General features: G+C 42.6%; 1 protein-coding gene across 4 annotated transcripts; it reads right to left on the reverse strand.

Moving 5' to 3' along the window:
* Positions 1-16: 16 nt before the first annotated feature.
* LOC119119689 (sodium-driven chloride bicarbonate exchanger-like) lies at positions 17-18,241 on the reverse strand. 4 transcript variants are annotated; one of them, XM_037246202.1, is made up of 27 exons: positions 17,297-17,726; positions 15,540-15,569; positions 10,318-10,399; positions 9,154-9,297; positions 8,936-9,077; positions 8,425-8,585; positions 8,079-8,267; positions 7,895-7,983; positions 7,104-7,261; positions 6,949-7,036; positions 6,580-6,726; positions 5,970-6,070; positions 5,643-5,817; positions 5,386-5,519; positions 5,058-5,303; positions 4,841-4,946; positions 4,342-4,503; positions 4,161-4,274; positions 3,872-4,033; positions 3,559-3,810; positions 3,411-3,479; positions 2,883-3,056; positions 2,643-2,765; positions 2,498-2,562; positions 2,300-2,404; positions 1,840-1,877; positions 17-1,179 (listed from the first exon to the last, which is right to left on the reverse strand). In XM_037246202.1, exons 1-26 carry the CDS (start codon positions 17,342-17,344, stop codon positions 1,865-1,867), a joined length of 3,279 nt encoding a protein of 1,092 aa, XP_037102097.1. In that variant the 5' UTR covers positions 17,345-17,726; the 3' UTR covers positions 17-1,179; positions 1,840-1,864. The 4 variants fall into 4 exon arrangements, with proteins under 4 accessions (XP_037102097.1, XP_037102094.1, XP_037102093.1 ...); XM_037246199.1 differs by lacking the exon at positions 1,840-1,877 and having other exon boundaries at positions 8,936-9,074; positions 17,297-18,241; XM_037246198.1 differs by lacking the exon at positions 1,840-1,877 and having other exon boundaries at positions 17,297-18,241.
* Positions 18,242-18,893: the final 652 nt, after the last annotated feature.

Genomic DNA, 18,893 nt, shown 5'->3' on the forward strand with positions numbered 1-18,893 from the left:
AAGAGGAAAAAAAGCATATCTTTGTGTATGTTTATTTCATTTTTTATAGACACGCCAATCAAATCCTTTTTCATTCTGCTGAACAAAACCACAATTGAAGAACAAATCGGAACGGATTACTTCACAATCGCCAGTCAAATTGTCAACCAAATGCACATGGCTATCGTCTATCAAAGTTGAAGGCAAACAAAAATACACACAGATGCAGTCAAAATATGTGATAGTGATATAATTTTGACCTCTTATTAGTTTAAGCATCAAGAGAAGCATCAAGGAAACATCTACGTCAGAAAAAAAGCCTCGGACATCATTTTCAGTTCTATATTAGGAACACGGAATAAAATAAACTATAGTGTGTATTATACATTGTTAAGACTGATCAGCACATATTACAGGTTGCCCTTTGCAGAAAAAAAAGGTTTTATTGCATCTCTAGAAGTACTAATGGTGCCGTTTCAAATAATAATCATTTTGAACACAACACTGAAGACAGATTAGGTCCGTGGATGACACGTACTGACAGCGGTAAAGAGTTTTGTACAAGCCACTCGAAAGGTCAGCAACAAACAAAGAGGAAAAAGACCAAGTAGCAATTTGCCAAAGGAGGCTAAGATCACGTGCTACTTTGCAAAAGATGAAGGGAAAACAAAACAGCTGTAACATCACCAAAAATAATAAATATACAGAATATATATGAGATTTCATATATTCCCCCCCCCCCCCCCCAAATCGACACACTTTTGACAGAAATTCTAAATTCTACAATAATCACATATTTCAGCAATTGAACTATTCTGCTGAGGCAGGATTTTATAAATGTTCTAAGTTTTTGCGAAACATATAAATACAATGAAATATTTTTGAAAAAGTGTCCTTCACTTGGCCCGTTTTGTTGCTGGTTTCACGCAAATGTGCATTGATTCTTTAATATAGTCGCCAATGTTGCTTCTAATGTCATGTTTCATACAGAAGTGGCACACGACACACAATACTAATCATTAAAAAAAAAAAATCACAGTACAAAGGTGGTGGAGTGTGGCACAGTTTTTTTTTCTGATGAACAAAAGAGACAAAACAACGGCATTGTCTGCCAATGTGTGTCATCACAAGCTTGTTTCCCGATCCAAGCTCTTGTCGTGTCTCCGACGTTTGTGGCGCTTCTCAACTTTTTTGGGTAAACTGGGCAGGTGAAGGGGAGAAAAAAAAAAAAAAACACAATGTATTGAAATACCAGCAAATTACTTTTTTTGTAAATGCAGAGGAAGGCTGAGGGGAAAATACCAAAGGAACAAATGAATTGACTAGTGCACAGCACAACTATCATCTCAGTCCCAAGATATCATGCAGACATGCCCCCTAGTGGCTGGAAGCAGCACATGTATGTCAATAGCACAATCTGATTGGATAGATAGGTAAATATAGAGGAGTGGGCAGATAAACTCCAAATAGTGACTGTGGTTCCAACTTCAAAACGTGAATCTCTCACTTTGCTCTATTGTTGTTATGATATATGGACACGTGATCTTTTTTAACGCACTGAAAACGTGACACGATGACGAGAAGTTCAAGTTTATGTCTCTAAGTTGAGTCACTGCCACCTTGCACCAGTTATATTGCAAATTTTAATCGTCTCAGTGACAACTTGTACCTCAAAAACCCTTAAGTCGGGTCAGTGGTAAGTTGAGTTTCCATTCAATTCTTCCTAACATGCAAAGGGGCAAACATGCACGGACAGCACAGGCGCATGTCTGGATTCAAAACAAACGCATTCATTTGACATGACTGGGTCAAAAGTTGCAGCCCTACCAAACCCTCAACAAGCAACAGGAAAAGACTCACCTTTGGCTTCTCAGCTTCTAGGAAGTTAGGAAGGGGAGCTTGATGGGTGGGTGGAATGAAGCAGAGGGAAGCAATGCAGGAGATTCTATGTTAGTCTAGCGGCTGGACAACCACGACGGGGACAGGGCTGCTCAGAACTCATGTTCACGCAAACATTTGTTTAAACAAAAAAAAACAGGCCTTCAGGATAAGGAAGTTCTTTAAGTTGATTTAGCAAAATGTAATTGAGTAGAACAAGTTCTAATCCCTGTAGCTCCAGTGGCTGGATGTAATGGTAACAAAAGGAAACGAGACAAAACTTAAAATAAAAAAAGGGACCTAATAAACAATTTGCGTGTTGACAAAGAGCTAATACGTATCTATGTTTGTATGGGCATGAACTACTTGAACCTAAACACTATTCTGGGAAAATTTGATTCTAAATAATAAAGAGCCGAAAAGATTTTTGCTGGCGGTTTACCTTTTAGCAGCCGGTTCCTTTTCCACGGGGTTCACGCCCTTCCAAACGTTCCCGAAGGAACCCTTAGACATCTCATCAGTGATGTTCACAGTCGCTGGGTCGCCCCTTCAAATATAGAAAAAAGAAATCATATTTGAAAACACAAAGATAATACAGGTTCAATCTATGTGGTAGTTCCAAAATGGATTCGAAACTTACTTGTAGTGTCCTTCAAGTGGAACCTGCACAATGCCTTCTTCTTCTACAATAATACTGTGTTCCTCCTGAGGAGAAACGCAAGCGAGCGACCGTCAGCAACGCAAAGGAGAAGTCGTCGTCTTCACACCTTTACATATCACTCCACCTCTTGAGCAGCATCTTCAAGTTTCTTCTTCTTCCATTCTGGCATTAAGTCATCCAACCAGCTGAGCTCTCTCTTGGTGAAGATGAAGTCCAGGAGCTTACGGATGAAGACGAGTGCCAAGACCTTGAGTCAAATAAATTCAATAACCACTTTTTGTTCACGCACGATGAGATCATTTTCAATGCGTTGCTCTCTGGACTTTTTTTTTTTTTTTGCTCCTGTCTTGTTTTTTTCTTTTACCATCATCGGGAAAACGATGGCAGCCCTGGAGGTCTTGATGACCCACAGCAGCACCAAACAGCTGAGCTGGATGATGGTGAAGAGGTGCACTTTCCTCAAGGGAACGTGGCGAAGGTAAATGAAGTCAGGCTGATGTTTGGCCGGCATCCCATACAATCTGAGACGGTCAAAGAACTGTCAACAGAGAGGTCAGATCAAGCTACAGGACTCATCTTTTCTCAAAAACATTATGTAGCCATTGTTATCTGCCTGTCCGTACCTATTTCTTAAAATTAAAAAAAAAAAGAAATGTCAAACGCAAACATCCTGAACTTAAGTTAAATATAACTGAATTGTACAGAGGCCGTGATTTGCTCGCATGCCACTAGAGGGAGCCCACGTAGCACCCTTGAGAGTATTACTGATCGAGACGATCCAAGAAATGTTGAGATGTTGGTGGTTAAGAATGATAACATAAAGGTTGTAAGCAACTAGAGCCAAATCAATCAATTGATTGGACAAAAAAAAAAAAAAGACAAAAAGACTCACCTGGATGCCTCGAAGTGAAGACGCCCCCATGTAGAGAAACACTCCATACAGCACAGGCATCGGGATGAACTACAATTCCAACCCAGAAAAGTCATGTGTGATGTCTCCATATTTACACGGCACATATTAATCCATTTATTTGGCCGACCTTCAACACTGAGGTCATAAAAACAGAGCAGCCCATGAGGGTGAAGATCATGAGGCCGGTAAAGCGCTGCTCACGGATGCCCAGGAACTTAGGCTGCTCTCCGGGTGCAGAGCACTCGGACTCCAGCTTCAAGCTGTTCACGTGCGAGATAGAAAGCACGGTGGCGGCCACGAACCACGGCAGGCCCATCACAGAGCACACGCCCAGCATCACCCCGACCACAAACAAGTCAAGGTGGTAGCCACAGCCTTTCTGAAAGAGCACAGGCATTTTCAGAGCTTTTTCTCCGCAAGTCATTCCCAGGTGTAGATACCTTCAGTTTGTGTTCCTTCCTGTTGATAATCACAGCTGTGATCTGTTGGTCCATGAAGATGAGGATGGTGCACAACAGAGCAGGGATGAAGGTGATGATGGTGGTCCACCATGGGTTGGGGCCCACGGGGTTTATAATCCAGGTGCGATCATCTCTGGTTGGCTAGAAACAGTACCGAGAGGCTCTTAAATCTTGAATACATTTCTTTTTTTCTTCAAGACATGAGCTGTGGCTGTGGTAGTAACAAAAGCCAAGTGATCTTTGATTGTTTGGGCTGGCTAAGACTCACTTTAAACTTGTTGGGAACTTGTAATTTTGGTGAGGGAATGCCCAGAGCGTAGTCAACCAGAACCATGGTGAGGATGGTGATGAAGACTGCAAAGTCACTGATGATGGCCCGAACCTGAAGGCAAACATGGACAAAAAGGTCATTGAGGTCAGTGCCACAAGGTGGCTCAGTTGCTACTGACCTTGGTAGGAAAGTAGCGCCTTGTCTTGAACTCCTTCAGAAAGGCGGACATGAAGACGGTAGAGAAGAAGAGGAGCACACACCAGAAGAGGACGTCTGGAATGTAAGGGCCGTGGGGACCACAGGCGCTGCCCTTGAATTCCCCGTGCAGTTTTTCGCACTCCTACTGGCACCAGAGGACACGATGAGGACGATCGCGGGATGAATGACAACGGAAATCAGGTTTTGATTTGTAATTTAGACTTCATTTGGCTGAAATGGACCAACATTGAAAACATTTTCTGTCACTATTGTCAAGAATGAAAATCACATTATTTTGAATGTAGATTTTTTTGACACAGAACAATTAGTGGGGAACGTTTGTCTCGCAGTCATGGCACGACTCATGGAGTCTTTGCGGTGGTCTCAGGACTGACACTTGCGCTCCTCCGAAAAGCGGAACTATCGTCTGGGTATGAGTGGATTGTAAACCCGATGGGTGAGTTTCAAAAATGACTTACCTTAACTTCCAACATGGTCCAGTTGACCTCAGATGCCGTGATGTTGCTCTCCTGCCACAACAGCCGAGTCTCATTGCTGGGATCTTGGGGCTCTGCACAAGTGCACCTGTGTAGACCATCTAGTCACGTCTAGATAATTCCAAGTTGGTAAGTTGATCTTTAGTCTTAGCTCACGCAACAATTATAGCAAACAGGGTTCTTCTTTTTTAGCACTTACGAATACAGCGTAAGCTTCTGAAGGTTGTTGTTTTTATTGATGGGGTAGTGCACGCCCAGGTGGAGCAGTTTCTCCAGGGCCTCATAGATGAATATGATGCAGATCAGGGAAGCAAAGGCTTCCTCTGTAAACCTTGTGATGTAACAAACAAGTGAGCTGGCATCTGTGGCCACAAGCAGGAGACAGAAAAAGGACGTCCAAAGGCCGATACAGGCCCTCAGGGAGAGGTAGGAGAGGCCGTAGTCCCTGCAAGAGAACAACAAGAAAGTCCTCAGAATCAATTTGCAAAATGATTCAAAATACTTGGGGAAAAAAAAAAAAGACACACTTGCAGAACTTGAAGAGGATCTTCTCAAACACAAGGACCGGACCAGTGCTGCCAAGGATTGTGAGCGGCTGCCCGGCAAAAAGCGAATAGGCAATTCCAGTCATGGAAGCCCCGAACAAGGACTCAATAGCGCTCTGAAAACACGGGAACAGTGAAAAACACTTTTGCGGGAAATGTCAAATGGGAGCGACAATAAGTGAGGTTTTGGAGCATATACAAACTGCAAGAAATGATTTCTTTTCTTTGAATCCACTTACCACACGTCCTTCGGTCGCTTCACCGAGAAGACCTCCAAAGGTGATGACAGGTGACATGCAAGCGCAGTAAAGGAAAAGGAAGGAGGCCAGACACTGCAGACTGAGGGCATCCGTGTAGTCCGAAAGGTAGTGAGGGGCCTTTCGCTTGATGTCCAGGATGAAACCGCCAAACAGCCTTGGAGGAGCATCAGAGGAAAAAAGCTGTCAGTGTGTAAGTGGTGTTATCTCATTGTGTCAAGGTGCACTTCTGTCGGAACACGGCAAGGTTGAGGTGACATTTGAACAGACGAGGCGAGTGCATGCCATGGCTGTCTCTCTTTGACCTACTTTCCAGTACGTTGAAGCTCAGGGCCACCGTGGCCTCCGTGTTCCTCTGAGTCAACAAGATCCGTGACTCCATTTGGAAGAGGAGGAATCTTCCGCTTTTCCTGTCGAAGAATAACAGAAAATATGTGCTTCAAAGTATTTGATTTTGAGAAGGAAAATGCATCAATAGGCAACTTGAATGTAGAATATCTCAATCCTCCTACTACAGCTGGTACATATTGGAATTTGTTCATTATGGGAAAAAAAAAATGGTGCAGTTCAGTGTTTCCCAACACGAGTGCCCATGCAATATTCTTTATTTCATCATTTATCCCCAAATTATTATTCATTTACTATCAATAATGTATTTGTTTGTCATCCACGGGTATCTAGGTCAACAGCATATAGTGACAGGCAGAACAAGGAAATGCACTTTCCATAAATGGCAATTGTCCCGTGGATCGATTTTTTGGTGTGTGGTGAGTTTTTTTTTTTTTTTTTACCATGTCATATAAGTGCCTTGGCTCAATAAAGGTTAAACGTTCTGGTGTGCTTTGTATATAATCCTGCTATAAATAAAAGAAAGCAAACTCCTAACAATACCTCTGGCCTTCTTTTGGTGGGAGTTTACCTGAGAGGGCACATTTTTGGGAGGTTCTATTCTGATGGAGGGATCCCATTCTCCAGGGGGTAACACTGTCACTTGGTCCAGGAACTCATCAATACCAGCCACGAGGTCATTTCTGTCTTTGGCTTTGTACGCCACATCGTGGAAAATCTGTTGAGGGGAAAACTTTGGTTGTCATCCCAACGCCTTAAGGCAACATCTGCCATTGATAATAGTTGCACTGCTGAAAATCCTGATACTCGCTCATCATAGCGTGCCGTGCATTCATCCCTCTGGAGCTTACTTTTTTTTTTTTTTTTTCCAAAGGGCAGCTTGAGATCAACAGAATCTGTCGTCGTTGCTGCTTTTATAGTACCCGGAGCAAAACCTCACCTCGTCCGTCATCAAGGTTGCGATAGACCGTCCGATTTCATGGTACTGCGGACCTTTGCCCAGAGGCCCGAGCAGGATGAAAAGAAACCTGCGAGAGAGGACACAGTCAGGGAGTGTGCTGGATCATCTGTCCAAAAAGAAACACAGAGGTCAACCTAGTGGTGATGGGAACCTCAGCCAGGCCGCTGAGCAGCACAGCGGGCGCCAGGCGGACAAAGGCCACCACAGGGCGTTCGAGAAATTCCAACTCCCCAACCAGGATGTTGGAGGCCTCTGCGCCAGGTGGGATCTTCTTCATGAAGTGAAGGTCAATCTAATAAACAAAACTTGTTCATAACCCATCAACTCTTTATCCTCATCATTCTAGAGAGAGTTATTGTGACTAATTTATATAAGACCTTGATTTCAATAAAAAGGCAATTGTGAAAGTACAGGACAAAGTTTCGTACGAGTTGTGTGAAAGGTGAAGGTAGCCATGGAGTCCCGCAAGGGTCAATACTAGACACAATATTATTTCGTTTCATGTTGAAGAGAAGCCAAAATCATGAATTGGAAGACTTGAATATCTTTATTTGTTCACATCCACAATGGTGCATATGTACTTGTTCATTATTTTCTCCCCTTGTTGTAGGTACAGTAATTCTGTCTCCAGGAACACTACTTCTTCTTGTAGGCCATGTCAGATTAGGATTTTACTCATAAACAAAACTATTCACACTCATATCAACACCTGCGGGGAAAGTGAGTGCGCCTGGAGAAAACCCACGCCACGCAAGCATGGTGACGAAGTATTTTCACCATGTATTTTTCGTAAAGTAAATAGCTTGGTCCTCTAGTTACATGATGTCCAATTTCCCAGGATAAGTTGCAAAAGCACACGGTACCCAATCTTAAATCAACAATCTCACTTTTCCGCAGATAAACAGCAAAAGCAGCGGTGGCTCACCTTGCTGAAGTCGACAGCGCTGTTTTCTCGACTGACGTCCTGTTTGCCCTCGGTCATCGCTGACTGAGACTGAGATGAAACGGTTTGTCCTGTCATGAAAACACTGATATCAGGTCAGCCAAAATACCTAACTGGATGTCGTTCGTTCATTTATTCTTTGAATGAATGGCTAACGCGTCCTCACCATTCTTATCCATGGAGTGAGGCTCTGATTGCTTCTTGCCAATGTCTGCAAAGGAGCGGACAATGGGGATACGGTTGGCAAGCTTCTTGTGGTTCTGGTGGTGATGCTGCTTGAGCAGGGCCTCACGAATCCTCCTCCTGGCATCCTGACCCAGTTGACCAGACACTTCGTGCTGATCCAGGACCATGTCTGAAAAGGAGAGCGAGCCACAGCTAGTTTTTTTTAATGATCGATGGATTCTATACTGTCATTGCTAATAAGTATGGGTTCATTGTCTCTATGGAAAAGAAACACTTGTGATTGGATAAAAATGATTTGGAGTATTTTTGAAAAAGCATTGTTGTACCTGCAATCTCCTCCAGCGAATTTGCTCTCATGTCCAGCATAACAGTGCCATTCATGATGCAGCTGCGGAGCTCAAAGAGACTGTGGAGGGACAGCGTGGCCACGTAGGGCTTACTCCATCGCTCGCCACCATCCTCGACGTCTTCCTCAAACTTCAGCCACCTTTACACACAAATACAGCAGCTGTTGCCAAAGCATCAACATCTGGATGGGTCGCAAAAATGATGATGCTTGTCTTGACTTTTTATTGTTTGGTATTTTCGTCTTCATCGGATTCATTTGAGGGTGTTAGATACCAACACAGATATTCATTCATTGGTACGGATACTAAACTACTTGGACTCAAATTAGAAAATGAGTCTGGATCATTTGGAGTGACATTTAGAGGAGACCTAAGAAGAAGACGTGGGTGTGAAGAACAACACTTTGTCCGCAACCCTCCATCCAAGATTTTGTTTGCAAACATGAAAATGTCTCCAGGGTAGGATGTGGTGCAAGAAAAACAAGCCCACCTGGCAGTCTCCTTCCATTCTGCATCCTCGCCCTCTCTGAGGCAAATTTCATCCAGCTCGGTGAACAAGGCGTGCGGGATGTGCTCCTCGTCGCCATCCTCTGTCCCCAACAAGAACTGCACCCTCTGGGCTGGCGTGTCTGCTGCAGCAAAGGACGACGTTTCATTTCTGCTAAAACCGCAGCCACATGAAAACGTAAGGAACGTCGGGACACCGACTGTGTGAGGGAGATTCTCGTCCGTCGTCAGCCGTGGAGTCCCTCTCCTTGGAGCGCTTCCTGTGTCTGTGGCCGTGGTGACGGTGGCGGCGATGTGATCTGCGGCCCAGAGGAACATGTACCCCAATGTAAAGAGTGCGGTGACCTGGAGTCAACAAGAAAGGGGAAAATAAACATTTGGGGTGAGAGCTTTTACTTGAAGCTCTCTTTCACTGGAAATGTCTCTGCAAATGCCATTACAGTCATCTGTCTCCCACAAAAACCTGTTGTTTTTTCAAGAACAAGAAAAAAAGAGCTCTAAAACACTGTCATTTATAAAAACATGGTCATAACAAATGAGGTCAAGAATTCAGCAAACATTTGTGCATTGTAATTCATTAATTGCGTCTTTTGCTGTGTGTGCAACTTGGCCACCGGGGGCAGTATAATACTGCCACAACTACAGCATGTAACTCGGTATTGTAATATGGGTAATATTGGTCATTTTTTGTAGAGCATAAAGAATGCATACCTGTGAGTGTCACGATTGTGTTGCTGCACCATTTGTGTTTGAATCTCCATTCCTTACTGTGTTGATTCATTTCTCTTCCAAATAAAAATGGTTTGGTGGGGGGCTTTTTCTTGCTTGTTTACATTGAATGCAGACCTAGCAACGGTTTCCCCCACATTTTAGCTGCCACGATTGTGCGTGCGGAATTCGAGCATGCATGCACAAGGTTAGAGTGAAGATAATCTGAGCTGACTGTCTCCTCTTTTTTATTGCAGTGGAGCTGACTGGCCGGCCAGTGATGCACAGCCCCAACCCTCCACCCATCTCTGGCTCTCAGCTGAGTGATCAGAGAACTGTGACTGCCCTGTTCTTGCCTCCTGCACCATATGAGGTGCCACAGTAAAACCAAGTCGATCTGATTCGACACATACAATAAGCGGCTCAGAAAATAGATGGATGGGCTATTCATTCCAGAATTTTGAGATAGGAGTGGTTGGTCTGCTGATTTTCTTTTTTCTTTTGCGCAAACTTGAAATGAGTGTTGTATGGTGATCGGTGACAGAACATTTATTACAAACATGCGGTACAAAATCAACGCATGGACAAATCTTGCCTTGCACAAAATGTAACATTTGCTTTCATGAATAATATATAACACGGAGAGAGGGTTGTTACCTTCTAGTTCTTCCTTCTCAAAGTTGGTGTTCAGCATGGAGCGGGTTCCGCCACGGTCCACCACTGCTTCCTCATCAGTCCTCTGACACAAACACACACAGACAAGGCTTGCTTCAGGACTGGACATAATCGAAACCCGAACATTTCTTCAACCTTACGCTATATATCGAGTATATCCAAAGCTGCACCCAAAAAGTGAAACTCTGCACCACTAACTGTAGACATAACAAGTCAGCCAATTTCAATACAGTATTTGAAAGCTGCTTTTAAAAAAAAAAAATACATCTGCTGTCCAAATGAAGTAGCTCTGACCAACCAATCCGAGGACAGAAATAGGCCAACGTTAGTCTGGCCTTTCCTGAATTTGGGAATTGGATGGGTTAAATAAATAGCAAGAACCATGCATATGACCCTGGGCAGATTACATTCAAATGAAAACACATCATAGCAGAAATCTCAACAACATAGACATTACTGGTGATGGTGTTTCGGCGTCCATGTACCACAAGATTGCTTTTACTGTCTTGGGCGCTCACTTGTCTTCCACACTCTGGGCTCTACTTAGACGACGAGTAAAAGCAAGCAGCAGACAGCCATGAACCCTCGCTGTCGGGTGAGGCGGAAGAAGAGGCAGAACGGAACGCCGGCAGGAGCACAATGATGAGATTCAGCCTCCCGGCTGACAATTTAACCAAAGCCGGCCGGGCTCACCAATGGCCAAACAAGGGTGTCACTGCAGGAGACAGCTCTGGCCCTAATACAAACTAATTCCACCATGAAAGATGCGGTGAGAATGACTCGAATTTTTGTATCTTTGGATATTTTGATGAAAACATCATCATAAGACACGTTTTAAATTGTGATTTGAAGCTATTTCTCTGATGCCAAGTGTCAGGGTCAAAGGTCATACACCAATCACCATTGTGAAAAGAAAATAAGTACACATGGAGTACATCGTGACAGGCTTAGGGCTGCACTTGCTGAGTATCTGACGCTTATCCGGCAAAGATTAACGGGCAAGTGAAATGGTGGCACATCACTCACTCTCTCACACATGGATGATAAGACGGAAGATCAAAAGCGTTTCGCGGCAAGCTCGTGCTGGTGAGTTGGTATTCAATGTCCGATGAGATAAGTCTGTGTTAATTGACTCAAACGGGATGTCGCTGGCATGACAAAAAGAACACAAAGGCTTGTCTCGCATTTACATCACATTACGGTGCAGCTGGAAAATGCCGATCGAATGTTCAACTGCACTACGTCCACTACTGGTGTTCCTTTTCCTCAGATGGAGCTAAGTAAGGAAAGTAGACATTAAACATTCATAAACATAGAAACCCGGCAGTGACGAACACGCCTGGTGTTAAGTGGTGCGAACGTTCATAGCAAATGCGTGTGTAACTAACATTAACATCCAAAGAGCTAGCTTAAAAAAAAATAAAATAAATACACACTTAGAAATTTAAGTTGATCAACTCCAAATAGGACAACACACTACAGTGATGAAAATTGTTTGCTAATCTCATTGGACTATTGTTCAAATTTGTTTGGCACAAAATGGCGGCTGGCAAGTAAATGTTCTTCATCAAGTGTTGATTAGAAAGCAGAATGTTTTTGGAGCAAAACTGTCTTTTGGATAGGAGGCCTAATACAATTAGTCTGCTCTATACTACTAAAAATATCCAATTTAAATATATTTAATAGTACAGTAAGTCTTTAGGAAAGATTTAAGCAGAAGCTTACGCAACGCTGTTGTTTTTTGTGCTCGCATACGTATTTGTGTTTATTACAGTCTAAATGCATATAGGCAAGTCTTTTGTCTGTGTAGTTCATCAAGAAGTATCTCCATAACAGCTACATTTTATATGAAGGCCGAAAGCCACTTTTCAACTTGTCAACCTTACCACTCTGCGATGATAGTTATAGCCCGCCAGCTAACGCTAGCTGTCTAATATGTTCCGTGTGGGGACTCGGTACGGCTCTGTACCTTACAGAATGTTTCCTACCCTCCCAAAAAATCAAATACATGTACCACAACCCCTATTATGTAATGATGAGCTAAAATATCCACCCAGCAGTCCTCTGTTTCTTTTTATAGGCCGTAATGATACAGCTAGCTGAGCTAAACCTGAAAGCATTTAAAAAGAAATACGATGAAAATGGAATCAGGAATTTCATGAATGATGTTGTGTGATGCAGGCTATCAGGGGAGAACAGGGAGCACGGAAGCAAGACTGCAGGGGGATGAACGAGGTGGAGGAGGGGTGGACATGCGACCATGCGTGATAGAGACATGCTCACGTGTTTTTCTATGTACAATCCATGATGATTATGTGCCAGCCACAACATTATGACCAGCGCTGGCCCAATATAATGTTATCTGCTACAAGAACTGAAACATTCTAATAAATGAGAAGAACAGTTTTGCTCTGACTCCAGTCCAATGTCACGTTGCTCTTGTGAAGGTCAGGATGTTTTCGACATGTTGCGCAAATATGAGCTCACGCAATTCTTATTCCACACAGCCTGCCTGTCTTCTTTTTTTAAAACTGTCAATACACACTGTGTGTAACTGTATCAAGCTAATGGTTTTCTGCGTTTTACATACCAATGTATTTGAACTACGCAAAGCCTTTTGTGAGTATTCTCTGAATAATAAGCAATAAAATATATATGTTGAACATGTTTGGGAAGCGCTAACTGTATTTTAAATATCTGGTTGATCTTTTGGTCAGTTGGAAAAAAGATCCGGGTTTGCTGAGATCAACAATATGATATTTATTCTACTACAAGTTCATGAAGCATCCAAATGATTGAAGTGTGAACCACCAACACAAAATATTTAGTTTACTTTTTTTTTTTTTAAGCGCGTTTTGAGGGGGCTATACCGTAACGTGACAAGCAGTTTCTCCTTCATTCGTCACCACAAATGAATAGAACAACCCAGTTGGCTATTGCTAAACTGTGCTAATGCAGCCGCCCTAATTAACTTTGACATAATAAAGCTGCTATGTTTTCCAACAGGTGCCCGTCCGTCCCTATAGTGTCATGTGAAAATGGCCACTCTCGCTCGCTGGCGAGTCATGGACAGCTGGGGAAGGAATTATGTGCATTAGCCGCACTGTTACATCACAATCAGTAAAGAACGGCGCACATGCTTTCAAAACATTCACTTGGTTGTTTCAATTCATGCACTCAAATCTATAGCCAAGCAATTCAAAAGTCACATTTTCCACATTATGTCCACTCTAGGCTTTGAGCAGCAGCTTACTTCAATTCCTATATTCCACACATGCTCCTTATGAGTAATCCTTTCCCAATATCATGTAACTCTGTGAAAAACAGGTACAATGTGTGACCTAATTTCGGCAATAAGCTATTCATGGGTGTTCCCTGGGGAGCAACATAATGAAGGTTAAATTACTATTGTGGGAGCTACAGTATACTTCTCTTAAAAAAAAAAAAAATACACCACAGCATTTGACACGCAACAGCATGTGGGCTTGAGAAAAAATGGCTTGAAAGACAAAGCAATTTGATTTATTTCACGCTGCATAAGTGTAAACACTACATTGTGGCGGCTTTTAGTTGACAAAGACGGAGATGGATTATCGGTGGCTGTAAGGGCCTCTGCGACTGGCGGGTGGTTTTAGTTGTCATGGTTTTTCATCCCTACAGATGGTTACCGTGGCGATGATAACCGCTGAGAGCATCAGCACTTAGAAAAACGGAAATATTCCGTCTGCATAAAAGGCCCTGTCAAAATAGTACAAACGCTTTTTTTTTTTCTTTCTTTTTCCGAACCCGATGAAGTAACCGGAATCATTGCAGCAGATATAAGCCCCAATCTCAGAACAGGACGGTCCCATCTGTCAAGGCAAGCTTCTCTCACATGCGCACATCCAAATCCCGTCGGCAAGAACTTTCCAAATCAAATGAATTTCAGCAGCCTACCCGGTAACTAAATCTCTTGTTGCAGTCCACCGAGAGCATTTTGGGTCCCTTGGGACGGGACAGGATGGTTACTAAACCCCCTCCTTGTTTGTGGTAGGATGAGAGGGTCAGAAGCGTCCCACTCGCAGCTCACGGCGATGTCAGCTCGGAATGGAACATGGCGAGCGAGCTCACATCCAAGAAACGGAGCTCAGCTCAGCTCAGCTCAGAATCAATCGTGTCTCGTCTCATCCAGGGTCAAATGTTTGTGCCTCGCATCCATCCGCCAATCCGCCCATCACCCGCATTGGTTCAACAGGGATTATAGCGCTTGTGACATCACCGACGCCAACATGATTGGAGCAAAGCTTGTTTCTCTCCCAGCTTGGTAGATTTGTTATCTCAAGTCGGCGTCCCAAAAAGTTGACAATCAAGAAAAAGAACAACAATGGTGACAACGGTGCCAGACTTCAATCGGTGGTGTAAGAGACAAGAAATATAGACGGGAACGATCAAGTGCTGGCAACACTTGATGAATATAATGATAGCCGACATTGTGCTTCTAGAAGCCCATCCCTTTTCTTTCATACACTTCAACCGCCCACAGGCACCATGACCACTCACTCGTAACACCAACCAACCATAAGAGGTGAAAAGAATACATCTGGCAGTTAGCGGAAGGTAAAGTGTTGCCATTCAACTAACATGGTACATCTAAACCAAATATTATAAGGTCAGAAATGAAAGATTTTACAACATATAATTGTAAAAAAAGCAAGGGGGGTGTGGAAAAAGGTCCTTGTTTCCTCTTTTCATTTTAACATTCAGTACAATATTGTACCAGTCAGCCTTGAAAGGTCAAGCTCGTCCATACGTGGTGCAACCTTGAAGTGTTAAGTTAGTGCGGTGTGCTAGCCGCTTTTTACTTACTGTCCTTCACGCAAGATTCCAAACTTGCGATCCATTGCCCAAATGTGGAATGCGCTTCCGCTTCGGTTAAGAGATGTTTTTAAAAAGTAGTCACAAAAGACTTTTTGTATTACCTTTAAATACTGTGTGACTCAAACTTACTGCATACTGAAGTCGTTTTAAAATGGACCGAGCCAAAGTAAAATGTCCATTTTAGCATTATTTAGCTCACAGTAAGCACAAACCTTTTTTGATGCCTGCCTTGTCGTGGTCACAAAACTGAATTTGCTTTTAGCTCTTGGTAATTGAATTCAGAAAGAATCCAAGCCAGTGTGTGCTAAAAGCTAAATTAATTGAGGGAATAAAAGGAGTGGACTTACCACATTTTTAGTTTCTTGCACGCTTTGTTCCTGCAATCATAAGACATCAGATATTAGGACAAAATGAAAAACAATTGTCAAAATGCTAACAATGAGATTTGTCGATTCATCGTGATTAATTGTTCAAGATCCTCCAAATTGTCCTTCAACTATAACCTCAAATTCCCTTTGAAATTCCATTTTAAAAGTTCAAAGCTTCACAATTGCTTCTCCGTAGAACTATTCAAATTTGGATTCATCGCCCCAAAGAAGCAACTTTAAAAACCTCAAGGCCATGTCCCAGATTTTTAACGTTGCTTTTGTACAATGGCAAAAGTGAAGTCCATTACGATCAAGAGCCGTCACAAAACTCAACATTAAGTCCCGTTCAATAGAAAACATTAAGTCCAGTCCAGAACCAATCATTGCTGCAGAAATCTCTGGTAATACAATTCAGTGGGAATTGATAGATCAGTTGTGGTTTCCAACCTAATTGACAGAACAGGCACACAATCACATGGAGGCTAATATCTTTTACTAGCTCTGTATTATTATTTTTTATTTCCTGATTAAAATGTAAAGTTGTAATTATTTGCTTGCATTCCTGTACATACCAAAAAACATTTTTAAAAGGTGAATTGAGCTTTAAATTTGTTTCAAAATGCTTCGAGGAAAATGGAGAAGCCCACATGAAAGATTATGAAGTGTTTTATGTGGTCTCTTGGAAAAAAGATTTTTTTTGGGGTCAGCTGTGGCATAAACTGTAAACTGTGTGGTGGTCTAATAATTCTTTCAAGCACTGAATATCGTCAGAATTGATGCCAGATATTGTGCTTATCTCTGTAAACGTAAATATTGTTTCATTCTGGAGCTTATTGACCGATGAAGAAGTGATTTCACTCCACTGGTCTGAATGGATCATCGATGACGCCATATTGTGGCAGGCGGAAAGTATCAAATGAACCTAACGTTTTATTTTAGCTCATCAACCTTTTTCCAATGTTGAATATGTGCATTGGCTCAATAGAAGCATGCGCTAAATCCTATTGAATCGCATCAATACTCGCTTCTCGGACATGATGGCTCCACTATTGCTCCGCATAGCGACATGACATCCTACTGATGCTATGACAACACAGAGAACAAGCACACCGTGTATCCTAAAATAAATCGAGTCAAGATTTCCCATTTTTTTCCTTCTGAATAATGATGAGATGACGCTCTCGTTAGCGACGTGAACTGGGCAGGTGCTCATTCTGCCTCTGAATCACCAAATGATTCATTCCAAAAATGATGATGGATTTCAGAGAATTTAGTAGGGGGGCCTTCTTGTTAGTTGAAAGATGCCTCATCCTAGCTCACAGGTTGCATAAGAGGCTGCAGGTAGTAGAGGGCGCGTGAAGTACACTCACTGGGCATTGGGTCCAAATCTGTTTGGATTTTGAAAAACACCTCTCTTTTGATGGACGATGACAGCATCCTATCCATTTCACATCATGTATAACAAGCAGACTGCAGCGATGCACATCAAGCATCATTCAAATTGAATGAGGATGGGATCGTTTTTGCACTTTTTGCTTTAAATGACATTGAATTTGGAATGTGTGACAAATGAATTGGAGTGGAATTGTAAATCCCAATTGCAGTGCGCCACAGAGATTCAAATGCTTCTAGCCAAGGGAGACATTGACCGACCGTCCGTCTTGTGTTGAATTCTAAAGAGAAATAGCCAAACGTGGACATTTCACACACGAATGAAGACAAGTCATTTGACTCACCGCTGGCAACAGGGGCTCCATTTGAGCACCCTGGTCGGTAATGTCCATCTTTTCCTCCTCCTCCTCCTCCTCCTTCCAAATGTGTTGCGCTTCTTGAGTTGAGATGCCGATTAAGGAGAGTGGCTGCTATGTCTCCTTCTCCCCTCCACTCGCAGTACAGTTTATTTACCGGTTGGGCTTTTCTCAAATGGAGGTGGCAAAGCATGCCCTACATATTTTACGCATGGAGGAGGGAGCTTGCGCCAGCCCACAGACACGTACGTGGGGAGGGGGATCGGCGCCAGAGAGCCTCCGTACGAATTCGTCGTAACAGGGATATGCGCATAAATATATCAAATGTAATAAAGACAGCAGAAAGCGTGAGTGGTGCATTGACATTGTGTTTTTAATTTACGCCCACGAACACAACAGGGTTTGTTACAGTGGCAGCGGGATGTAGCTGCTTTTTTTTTTTTACGTAGCCTGGATGTGTTAACATAACGGAAATAAAGTCGCAGCATAATGTGATCGTGACCACATTTCAGTCTATGCGGCACGCGATCATGTGCGGCCATCGCGCATCATGACGAAGGATGCTGCGGTACCTCAATCTTGTACTCTAGCGCCCCTATCTGGACAAAACGGGGATTTTCTTTATTGTTTACCTCGAGTTGTAAAGGGCCTCTGTAGTAGTCACGGATTAGTAAGATTCTATTTATATTTGTTTGGTACTAGAATTCATTTGTCACACGTGCCAAATTCCCTTTACAGTTGTTTGGTTCTCAAAATCTTTCTTTTTTTTCATGTTGCATCTTTTAATAGACTGACACGTCACACATCAAACTATGCTAGTAGAGAAAGCTACAATCATCATTCAAACCATTTACCCTGGTTGTATTGTAATTTGGTATACTGTACTGTAGTATTTGATTGGTCAAACATTAGCTGGAGTACTCTGGTTTATTCCTGCTGCAAAAGCAGGGAATTATACAGATATATATATATTTTGAATTAAATTGGAGGAAGGAAGTCAGAATGGCAGGCTATGTTATGGAATGGTAGAAAAGAAAGATGATATGGAATTCAGGATGATATGCAAGGAAGGAAGGATTGAAGGAAGGAAAGTATAAAAGAGAGAGATTAAGAACTGAGATGAGTATGAAAGGAGACAAGAATGTATGAATGAAAGGAAGCAAGGAAAATTGGGTCAAGGATTGCATGAAAGGAAACAAACCCGAACCCTGGAAGATGTCTGAAACCTTACTTTGAAAAGACAAATCTTCCATAAAATCCAAAATACTTACTCTAAAACTCAGAATACAAACCTTTGCTTGATGCAAGAACTTTATTTCGTCCGTTTTTTGGGACTTGACGGATTGGAATGAAAGTGCTGCTGTGAGTCACAGAGCTGTGGAAAATTGTTTGGCGAATGTTGATGGTAGGGCATTTACGAGATTGACCAAATGACGCATTTTAAAATTGTACTGTAGCTACTTTTCTTGTGGGCAAATAAATGAACCATAGTACAGCATCCAAACATGGTTTTCTTTACACAAAGCAGGAAATCCGCGAACGATGTTTGAACTGAAATAGTTTTGTATGAGCGCAAACAGGTAGT

This window comes from Syngnathus acus, chromosome 2 (assembly GCF_901709675.1).
Source record: "Syngnathus acus chromosome 2, fSynAcu1.2, whole genome shotgun sequence".
Lineage (NCBI taxonomy): Eukaryota > Metazoa > Chordata > Actinopteri > Syngnathiformes > Syngnathidae > Syngnathus > Syngnathus acus.

Excerpts from the sequence above, each read along its gene's own strand:
- LOC119119689 (XM_037246198.1), bottom strand. The coding sequence starts at position 17,344 with ATGGACATTACCGACCAGGGTGCTCAAATGGAGCCCCTGTTGCCAGCG. Across the intron at positions 7,262-7,894 it reads GCGCTGTCGACTTCAGCAAG|ATTGACCTTCACTTCATGAA; the intron begins GTGAGCCACCGC and ends TTTGTTTATTAG. Across the intron at positions 5,818-5,969 it reads GAGCTTCAACGTACTGGAAA|GCTGTTTGGCGGTTTCATCC; the intron begins GTAGGTCAAAGA and ends TGCTCCTCCAAG.